Source organism: Scyliorhinus torazame, chromosome 14 (genome assembly GCF_047496885.1).
Source record: "Scyliorhinus torazame isolate Kashiwa2021f chromosome 14, sScyTor2.1, whole genome shotgun sequence".
In the NCBI taxonomy this organism is placed as follows: domain Eukaryota; kingdom Metazoa; phylum Chordata; class Chondrichthyes; order Carcharhiniformes; family Scyliorhinidae; genus Scyliorhinus; species Scyliorhinus torazame.
Window position 1 is genome coordinate 206,320,641 of NC_092720.1, and position 11,318 is coordinate 206,331,958.

The 11,318-nt window shown below is 41.3% G+C and overlaps 1 protein-coding gene across 4 annotated transcripts in view; it reads left to right on the plus strand.

Moving 5' to 3' along the window:
* The window catches only part of LOC140389418 (uncharacterized), a 28,205-nt gene extending 18,949 nt beyond the window's left edge, over positions 1-9,256 (plus strand). For 2 of the 4 annotated variants that reach the window (XM_072473562.1, XM_072473560.1), the window contains 4 exons: positions 1,276-1,294; positions 1,415-1,449; positions 6,278-6,321; positions 8,946-9,255. In XM_072473562.1, the coding sequence (XP_072329663.1) occupies positions 1,276-1,294; positions 1,415-1,449; positions 6,278-6,321; positions 8,946-9,032 (185 nt within the window). In that variant the 3' untranslated portion in view covers positions 9,033-9,255. Of the gene's footprint in view, positions 1-1,275; positions 1,295-1,414; positions 1,450-6,277; positions 6,322-8,945 lie in introns of all 4 variants that reach the window. The other 2 variants (XM_072473563.1, XM_072473561.1) reach the window with 2 other exon arrangements.
* Positions 9,257-11,318: the final 2,062 nt, after the last annotated feature.

An 11,318-nucleotide genomic window follows, 5' to 3' on the forward strand; every position in this document is an offset into this window, starting at 1 on the left:
AAAAAGGTTAGGTGGTGTTACTGGGCTGCGGGAATAGGGTGGAGATGTGGGCTTTAGGGTGCTCTTTCTCAGGGCCCGTGCCGTATGGCCTCCTTCTCCACTATAAAGTCTGTAAGTTCTGACGGACAAATAGCATGAAAGAATAAAGAAAAAATATTGTGAAAGCTTTTGATAAGTGAAAATATAAAGATGTAGCATAGGCTATTGATGGGACGAATCAGAATTACGGGCCATTAATATAAAATGGTCACTGATAAATTCAATCGTGAAATCATGTGAAACCGCTTTACTCAGAGAGCGGTTAGGATTTGAAACTTGTTACCACAAAATGTACTTGATTCGACTAACATAGAAACGTTTAAGGTGAAACACATGAGAGGCAAAGAAATATAAAAAACTGTTGATGGGCTAGATGAAGAAGGGTTTGAAGAGGCTTTTGTGGGGCATAACTAACAGCGTGAAGTTGTAGGGTCGAAATGTTTGTTTCTGCGTTGTAATAGCATGCAATTTTCAAATGAGTCATTATAAAAAAATGTATTCTTTTATGAGATCGCATGACCAGCATTTGTTGCCCATACATCATCACCCGGCGACTGCTTGGCCATTTCAATGGGCAGTTAAGAGTCAACCATATTATTGTGGGTCTGGAGTCATATGTAACCCAAGCAGGGCAAGGGCGATGGATTTTCTTCAGTAAAGTGCATCAGTGAACCAGATGGGTTCTTACACCAATCGACAAAATGTTTCATGATCATCATTACTGAAACTAGCTTTCACTCCAGACTTATTATTAGTTCAATTGAAATTGTAGTAGCGACTGAGCTGCCATGGCGGAATTTGAATTCCCGCATAGAATTAGCCCGGGTCTCTAGATTGCTAGTCCAGTAACTACCGTAGTAGTATTAATATGCAAAGGTACTTTTTATTTTTCAGAGAAATATAAGCTGCATTAATAAGTTAATCTCGTTTAATACTGTAACGTGTTCCCAGCAGCCATATGTATGCGGAAAATGAAAAGACATAAAGTAAGATTAAAATGTAAAAGAAAATACATTGGGAACACCAGATATTATGACTAAGATCCAATTGTTAATTCACCATTCATAAGAACAAGCACATTTAAAGTTAGTCCAACTCAGCAGCGGCACATGTGCTTTTGGAGGATTTCCATAATTTTGAGATTGTCTTGCAGTCAATCATTGTTTTGCCATATTAATCATGACTCTAAATAACAATATTAACTACAATTATATTTAATCATTTTCTTATTTACAGCTTACGCTTTACTTGTCAGGTAAGCCGATCAACAGTTCCTTGTCGATTTGTAATAATGTCATGATTCATTCCAACTCTTTACACAAGATGAAAAATTAGAGCCAGGTACACATTTTCTAAATACCTTCTTATTCTGCAGAGAATGTTCCTCTTTCGATTGTACAAAAGAAACAGGTAAGGGATTTCCATCTTTATTTGGTTTACTCAAGAGATTGCCAGCGGCTTGTATTTAAGATAAAGGAACTGTGGTGTGTGTATGTGTGATTGTGTGTGTGTGCCTATTTGTCTGTGTATATTGATTTCTGTGTGTGTGTATTTATGAGGTTGTTTGCCTGCGCTCCTGTGAGCATACTTGTTCCTGTGCGTGCTTGTGTGCGTTTTTGTATTTGTGAGGGTTCATGTGTGTGTGCACAGGCACGTGTAGTGTCTAGGTTTATCCTTACTCAGGGCAGCAAGGAACATTTACACCATCCTTTTAATCTGAAAATATACAATGTCCCAAACACATCAGAATGTAATGTCATACCAATAACATTATCGAATTTAAAATAGGTGGCCTTTCAACCTTGGGTGTCGCTGAAAAGATTCAGCAAAAATAGATTGTTTCAACATAAAAGTTATGTTAGAATTATGTTATGTTCACTCAGGTGTTTCTGAGAAATAATTTCCTGACCTACAAAGGGTTCAGAAGTGAAATTTGCAAATTTGAGGTGAACATGCCCCATCGAATTAACAATAAAATCCAATGCATTATGTCACTCAGGCTCACTTACAAATTCCCTCAACATTGTTGTAATGTGTTGGAGTCATTCCGCTCAATGGCATTTTCTGCGGTATTGTTAAAGTAAACTGTTTTTACCTTGAACGGGCAAAAAAGAATACATTTGAGAAGTAGCAAAGTAGCAAAGGGCAGCTCGGAGCACACGTGGCTAGCACTGTGGCTTCACAGCGCCAGGGTCCCAGGGTCGATTCCCTGCCTGTGCGGAGTCTTCACATTCTCCCTGTGTCTGCGTGGGTTTCCTCTGGGAATTAGGAGCAGAAGTAGGCAATTCGGCCCTTCGAACCTGCTCAATCATTCAATCAGAACACGTTTGCTCTTCCTGGTCTCGAATCCACCTCTCTACCTGGGGCTGGTTTGGCACACTGGGCTAAATCGCTGGCTTTTAAAGCACACCAAGGCAGGCCAGCAGCTGTAGGGAACATAGGCTGTCAGGGAAGGACACAAGTGAAATGTGGAACTTGTTCAAGGAACAGGTACTACGTGTCCTTGATATGTATGTCCCTGTCAGACAGGGAAGAGATGGTCGAGCGAGGGAACCATGGTTGACAAGAGAGGTTGAATGTCTTGTTAAGAGGAAAAAGGAGACTTATGGAAGGCTGAGGAAACAAGGTTCAGACAGGGCGCTGGAGGGATACAAGATAGCCAGGAGGGAACCGAAGAAAGGATAAGCGAGGGCATGAACAGTCTTTGGCGGGTAGGATCAAGGAAAACCCCAAGGCCGTTTACACAAATGTGAGAAATATGAGAATGACGAGAGCGAGGGTAGGTCCGATCAAGGACAGTAGCGGGAGATTGTGTATTGAGTCTGAAGAGATCGGAGAGGTCTTGAACGAGTACTTTTCTTCTGTATTTACAAATGAGAGCGGACATATTGTTGGAGAGGACAGTGTGAAACAGACTGGTAAGCTCGAGGAGATACTTGTTAGGAAGGAAGATGTGTTGGGCATTTTGAAAAACTTGAGGCTAGACAAATCCCCCGGGCCTGACGGGATATATCCAAGGATTCTGTGGGAAGCAAGAGATGAAATTGCAGAGCCGTTGGCAATGATCTTTTCGTCCTCACTGTTAACAGGGGTGGTACCAGGGGATTGGAGAGTGGCGAATGCCGTGCCCCTGTTCAAAAAAGGGCAGGGTTAACCCTGGGAATTACAGGCCAGTTAGTCTTACTTCGGTGGTAGGCAAAGTAATGGAAAGGGTGCTGAAGGATAGGATTTCTGAGCATCTGGAAAGACACTGCTTGATTAGGAATAGTCAGCACGGATTTGTGAGGGGTAGGTCTTGCCTTACAAGTCATTGTATTCTTTGAGGAGGTGACCAAGCATGTGGCTGAAGGTAAAGCAGTGGATGTAGTGTACATGGATTTTAGTAAGGCATTTGATAAGGTTCCCCATGGTAGGCTTATGCGGAAAGTAAGGAGGCATGAGATAGTGGGAAAATTTGGCCAGTTGGATAACGAACTGGCTAACCGATAGAAGTCAGAGAGTGGTGGTGGATGACAAATATTCAGCCTGGATCCCAGTTATCAGTGGCGTACTGCAGGGATCAGTTCTGGGTCCTCTGCTGTTTTTGATTTTCATTAATGACTTGGATGAGGGAGTTGAAGGGTGGGTTAGTAAATTTGCAGTCGATACGAAGATTGGTGAAGTTGTGGATAGTGAGGAGGGCTGTTGTCGGCTGCAAAGAGACATAGATAGGATGCAGAGCTGGGCTGAGAGGTGGCAGATGGAGTTTAACCCTGAAAAGTGTGAGGTTGTCCATTTTGGAAGGACAAATATGAAAGCGGAATACAGGGTTAACGGTAGAGTTCTTGGCAATGTGGAGGAGCAGAGAGATCTTGGGGTCTATGTTCATACGTCTTTGAAAGTTGCCACTCAAGTGGATAGAGCTGTGAAGAAGGCCTATGGTGTGCTAGCGTTCATTAACAGCGGGATTGCATTTAAGAGCCGTGAGGTGATCATGCAGCTGTACAAAACTTTGGTAAGGCCACATTTGGAGTGCTGTGTACAGTTCTGGTCGCCTCATTTTAGGAAGGATGTGAAAGCTTTGGAAAAGGTGCAATGGAGATTTACCAGGATGTTGCCTGGAATGGAGAGTTGGTCTTACGAGGAAAGGTTGAAGGTGCTAGGCTTTTTCTCATTAGAACGGAGAAGGATGAGGGGCGACTTGATAGAGGTTTATAAGATGATCAGGGGAATAGATAGAGTAGACAGTCGGAGACTTTTTCCCCGGGCGGAACAAACCATTACAAGGGGATATAAATTTAAGCTGAATGGTGGAAGATATAGGGAGGATGTCAGAGGTAGGTTCTTTACCCAGAGAGTAGTGGGGTCATGGAATGCACTGCCTGTGGAAGTAGTTGAGTCGGAAACATTAGGGACCTCCAAGCAGCTATTGGATAGGCACATGGATTATGGTAGAATGATATAGTGTAGTTTAATTTGTTCTTAAGGGCAGCACGGTAGCATTGTGGATAGCACAATTGCTTCACAGCTCCAGGGTGCCAAGTTCGATTCTGGCTTGGGTCACTGTCGGTGCGGAGTCTGCACATCCTCCCCGTGTGTGCGTGGGTTTCCTCCGGGTCGTCCGGTTTCCTCCAACAGTCCAAAGATGTGCAGGTTAGGTGGATTGGCCATGATAAATTGCCTTTAGTGTCCAAAATGCCCTTAGTGTTGGGTGGAGGTGTTGACCTTGGTTAGGGTGCTCTTTCCAAGAGCTGGTGCAGAATCAATGGGCCGAATGGCCTCCTTCGGCACTGTAAATTCTCTGATAATCTATGATTAATCTAGGACAAAGGTTCGGCACAACATCGTGGGCCGAAGGGCCTGTTCTGTGCTGTATTTTTCTATGTTCTATGTAATTCCCCTACCAGTCTCCCCGAAAAGGCGCCGGAATGTGGCGATTAGGGGCTTTTCACAGTAACTTCATTTGAAGCCTACTTGTGACAATAAGCGATTTTTCATTTCATGTCACTTGTCCCCCATATCCCATTAACACGTTGTTTTAAAAAATCAGAACTGTATCTATCTCCTTCTTGAAACCATTTAATGACTCGGTTTCCATTGCACTATGGGGCAGAGTTCCACAAATTCACCATCCTCTGCGAGAAGTACTTCTTCCTCATCTCAGTTCAAAATCTGCTGCCCCGCAACCTAATCTGTGATCTCTCGTTCTAGATTGCCCTTCCAGGGAGAACATTTGTTTTACGTTTACTTTAACAATTTCTTTTAGGATTTTATGTACCTCACTCAGATCCCCTCTCATCCTTTTAAACTCCAGCGAGTATAAGTCCAAACTGTTTCATTTCTCCTCATATGTCAATCCTTTCATCCCTGGAATCAATCTGATGAAGCTCCTCTGAACTGCCTCCAATGCCACCACATCCTTCCTCAAATAAGGAGGCCAAAACTGGATACAATACTCCAAACGTGGTCTCACCAACGCTCTATACAATTGCAACAGTTCTCACTTTTATACTCCAGTCCTTTTGCAATAAACGCTAATGTTCAACTTGTCTATTTAATTACATGCTTTACCTGAGTATCGACTTTCTGTGATTCATGACAAAGACACCCAGGTCCCCCTGCCCAGCCGCATATTGAATCTACTTTACATTTCAATAATTATTTGCCTTTATATTGTTCCGGCCAAAATGGTTAACCTCACACTTATCCACATTAAACTCCATCTGCCAAATGTTGGATAATTCTCTTCGCCTATCTGTCTGCAAAATCTTTATTTCCTCTTCACTGTCTGCTTTCCCACCTATTTTGCTAACATCCGCAGATTTTGCTATGTTACACTAGTCCCTGCTAAAACGAAAAAGGGAACAACATCGCAAAAATACGAGATTAAATGAAATCTAAATTCCACCTACCTGCACGTCCACGACTGGAATAGTATAGAAGTATTTATTTGATGGCAAAGCCTTTCTGGACATCCAAAGGTTGTGGCAAGACTTCAATTTCTTCTTTAAATTTTATTTTAAGCATCTAGCAGGTGAATTGGCCATGTCTTCCAGGATGCATGCAGAGTTCATTAACAGACAGGCTGATTCCATTCGCAGCCCCCAACATAATTTGAACGCCACCTAGTTTTGGTCTATACATCCACACGTGACTGCATTTTGAAAATGAAAATATTTCGTCACCCAAAATATAAAATATGTTTTAAGTTAGTTTCCTCGAACAATTCATTAACTTTATTTCCCCCTTCCCAAAACAGAGCCACCACAGAGAAAAAAAAGGCGTAATCCTGCCCAACATCAGGTACATGCGGGTCTGTCTGTGTAGTTGCACGTGTTGTTACGTATGAAGTATGATGTAACTTTACAGGCACATATATATTGCAAATACATTGATTATATCAAAATACTTCTCAAAAACGAATCAAGTAAAGCCACTGGAGTAACGGTGCTGACATTTCTGAGCAACGTGTCATCCAAGGGCAAGAAAGGAAGGAGGGTTAGAGCAGCAAACGGTTTCGGGTAGATCATAACTTATTTTCTTCCACATTTGCAGTAGGTGTGGCCTTTAATTGGAATTACTACACATTCATGAACTCTGACCGTTCACCAGTGAACAGTGCTGTCATACCGGGAAGGGGGTGGGCAACCTCAACTGGTGGTAGGGAATCGGTAACTCGTTTTGCACATCACCCGCTTTGAGTCAATGATCCGAATATTTCCCTATTTACTGTCATGATTCCATAGCTATTGATTTAAAATATATCAAGTCTGGTACAGCGATCTGCCAAGAAAAAGCATTCCAACTATAGCCTGCAAAGGGCTCAAAGGTCAATGCTAAATGGTAGGGCACTTTCAAAATGCCGAAAATACTTTCACCCGCAACACGCAATTATATAGCTGCAGTTGCGTAATCCTGGTCCTGCTCTCCACAGAAGTCTCATGGGGATAGAAACAATGCGCTGGTTTAATTATATCTTTTTTTTTTTTAGATCTGTCGAAATTACTTAATAATGAAAGTATGATTGGGATTCAATTTATCGCCAACCTCCATCCTGACGTTAGGATTTATTTTAATTTAAAACATAGGGATTGATGGAGTGGGACTGGGATTTACTGAAAACCAACGGGGGTCCTGCCCGGCATTGTATCTTCCCTTGAAATCTTCTTCCCTGGTCACATCCACCACATCCCTCACTAGGGGACTGACAGCCGGGCAGCGCGACCCCGTATTTCTTAGGCTCTTGATGGCTGGACTGCATGTAGTCCCAAAAATGGACACCGCCCCTGTGAACCTGCCGAGTATCCAGGGTAACAGGTCAATCTGATTTGCCCACAGCTACCTGAATTGGGACATGCTGACACTTATGCACAGACGACTGGTTTACACATTCAGGGACAAATTAAAATTGAAAAACTCCTTCCCCAAAATATATATTTGACACCGGGTAAAGGGTAAATCACACAAGGCCATAAGATTATAAGCCTAGGAGCAAGTAGGAAATTCAGCCCACTGAGTTCACTCTTTTATTCAATGAGATCGTGACTGATCTGATATGATAATTCTCAATTCCAGTCATAACCGTTCTCTCCCTTTCCGACTAAAATCTGTGATTCTCAGCTTTGAGTACACTTAACAACGTAGCCTCCACAGTTGTCTGCAGTAAAGAATTGACAGTCACCACCATCTGAGAAAATAAATTCCTCCTCATTTCTGTGTTCAATGGGCGATTCATTACTCTGAGGTCATGCCATCTGGTCCTACGCTCCCACAACGGGAAATGTGCGCTCCGTATATACCTCGGCAAGCCCCTTGAGAATTATACATGTTTCAATAAGTTCACCTCTCATTCTTCTAAACACGAGTGAGTACGGGCCCAACCGACTCAATCTATCCCCATAGGAAAATTCCGCCATACTTGGGATGAACCTAGTTGACCTTCTCAGGACTGCCTTCAATGCCAGTATATTTACCTTAGATAAGGGGACCAAAGCAGTTCCCTTAATCCCGGTAGAATACAGTTTGCTTGGCAATACCCACGAAGTTAATATGTTTGGTACTTTCTCCCCAAGCTAATGGGGCTCCATCGAAATTGGTAATAAAACAGCGATTGTTCTTCGGCAGCTTTCTGCATAACGATACTTTGTATACTGATGTGACTACGATCTGTAAATGCAGTGTAACCATAGCTCTGTAATATAATGTAGAATTATGTTAAACTGATTTTATTCTGATTGCTGCCCCTTTCCTTTGAAGGCTATTTCTTTAATTTAATCAGACAAGGACCGTTATTATCACGTTTGTCTTTAAATCCATACCATGTCCTCTACCTGATGTCTGCATCCTTGTTGTTGGAACAGCAAAGACGCTAGGCATGGCCGTAATACTTACTACATCGTCGAAGAAGTTTGAAATTGCTAAAGAAAAGAAGAAACATGCTATCGTAGCTCATCGTCTTGCATTCGTAAGGAGAGCTACATATGATAAGCCAACAGTAAAGGGAACAATTATTTGTATTGCATGGGAAGAGAATGCTTTCCGGTTGGCACGTGGACTCTGATTGCTAACCAGCCCGCATCATTTCTTGATGCAGTATAAATTGTTGTTCTTTTTACTGTTGGCTTATCTTACGTAGCTATCCTGATGAGTGCAAGCCCAAAAGCTTCTATAATATATCTATTTTTCCAGCGACATTCAAGTTCTATACTATCAAAGGATTAAGAGTTAAATTCTATAATAGTCTCACGTGGGCTCAATTTTGGACACCATAATTTCAGCTGGATGCAAGTTAAAACTGGCTCTGAAGGAAGGTAAACTGTCAAGGTTATATAACACAAATCCTTGCTCTATAAAATGAAGTGGGTGAAAACTGCCTTCTTCCTATCGCGTGGCTGACCAAAATAATGTTCGTGTCCTTTCTCCAAAAGCAGGACGATAGTTACCTTCACTGTCATGGTAATGAAGCCAAAGTGAAGAATAAACGCCCGCTACCGCCAAGGAGGAATATGCAGTAGACCGCATTCTTTAATTATTATCGCGTTTCTGTTTCACCACCGCCTTTTCAAAATAACTGTAAGATAAAAAAAACTACTTTTACCTTTTCTGTTTTACGTGATACTATTTTTCGATCGTTGATGTAGAATACATGTTCTATGAAATTTCAAATATATGACTTTGCTTCGTTTTCAACTAGAGTCTTTCTTTGAGGTTGCTGCTGCCGTTGAGTAGTCTATATATGTATTATTGAGAATTAGTATTAATATGATTTATTGCAATGAAAAGCTGCAGTCCCCTGAAATGCTTTCCAGTACCGAAATATTCGCAGAGCATGTCGAAAACGTCTGGTTCTGAATGGCACAATAAATCACAAATACGTGGGTCTGTTTCCATAGCTAGTGTCCGTTGGAACAAACCGATAAACACTTCAGCTTGAAACGCCACACCAGGCATGGCTGGCCAGGAGACTCTCACAGGTGCATCAAAAGGATTCACAGTTTGGCTGTGTTACTAATGCACCTTCTATGCCTTTCATACCCTGGAGTGAGTCTCGATTCCAGAGATCACAGATCTCAGAAACGTTATCCGTTGCGGCACAAGACCTTCCGAGAGTAAGCTTACCCGTGTTTTAATTCAATTATTCGTACTGGTGTTTTATCGATATCACCGTGTAAATTTCTTCTGTGAGTTTACTTTGCTGTTCTTACGACACAACTCGAAGTTTTATTTTTCTTCTCTGCGCTGTTTAGTTTTAATTGCAGGTATATGATCTAACGCTTAAAAAAACATTCTTGTTACAACCTTAGAACTGAGGGGCGTTTATATCCTCTCAGTTAATCCAAATTCCCACCTTCCAAAGTAATTTAAAACTGTGGCGTCATCTAAATACCTTCCTTGAATTTGTTAAACTACTGTGGCGTTCTGTACTTTGCGTTTCAATTTGCACTTACATTTCCCAGTGATAAACCTGGCTGTCGCCTGTCCGTCTTGCTTTATAATTGCTGTTTTTAGGTGACATAGGGGATATGTACAGACAGCTCCCAGGTCCGAATCCAATGGGTTACAATCCAATGGGTTACAATCAAAATACCAGTGTTTTTACAAAGAAAACACTGATAATTCCACACCAAACTGGGGAAATTAGTTCCATAACATGTACCTGTGAATACGTTGCGTGTAACCAGCAATTAGAATAATAAAATAGAGTAACAAACATAATTGAACAGAAACAAAAACAGAAAATACTAGACCATCTCAGCAGGTCTGAACGCCTCTGTAGAGAGAAAAGGGTGGCTGGCGTTTCGAGTATGGATGACTCTTTGTCAAATCCAACTTTGACAGAGTCATCCAGACTCGAAACATTAGCTCCTCTTTCTCTCCACAGATGCTGGAATATCTGCTGAGATTGTCCTGTGTTTTCTGTTTTTGTTTCAGATTCCAGCATCCGCAGTAATGTGTGCACAAGTATCTCACTGTACACCCAACAATATTTTGGGCGGCATTAAAGAAACAAAATGTTTTGAAACCAGGAAAAACCCCATTAGGATATGTATATACGTGCATTCGGTTAAGATAGATATGCATGTACTGATAAACATGACAGATGGTTATGTTACATTTCCTATTATTCTAAAATTATTTTACATGCTAAATACCACATTCAACATTTTACCAGAATTTTGGTTTTCATTTAAGTACAGATCTTTCTGTAGAGTAAATTCTTACAGATTTGTAATTAATAATCTGCACTACTTATAAGTAAATGTATTATTATGCAACTAATTTTCACAATTTTAGAAATGCAACTGAACTACAAACTTAATCATATGAATCAATTACACACTTGCACACTATGTAATATCCCTGCTCTTTTCAATAAAAGCTCATTTCAGCTTTTGATTTTCAATTTCTGTGCATGAGGTTTGTTGCTAAACAGTTAAATAACTATAACATAAATGTCAATAATAACAAATCTTTCTTCTGAACTGCGGAACAATGTCTCAGAGAACCTTGAAAAACTGAACGTTAAAAAAACTAAATCCCTAGAATTAGGAAACAGGGATGGAGGGAAGGCCAGAATAGATCCAAAATAGGTTCATTGACTTCTGGCAGGAAATACCACTGCTCACAATAGACTTGAGGGCTAGGTAATGGTCGTCTAGGTTCAGTAATGCAGGCAAAACTATGGTGCCATACCTCATGGAAAAGCATATTTGAAATACTTCGATTGGGAGCAACCTGTTTAAAACAGGCGCCACGGTGGTTACACTGCAGTGCCATAACGCTACAGACCTGGGTGCAAT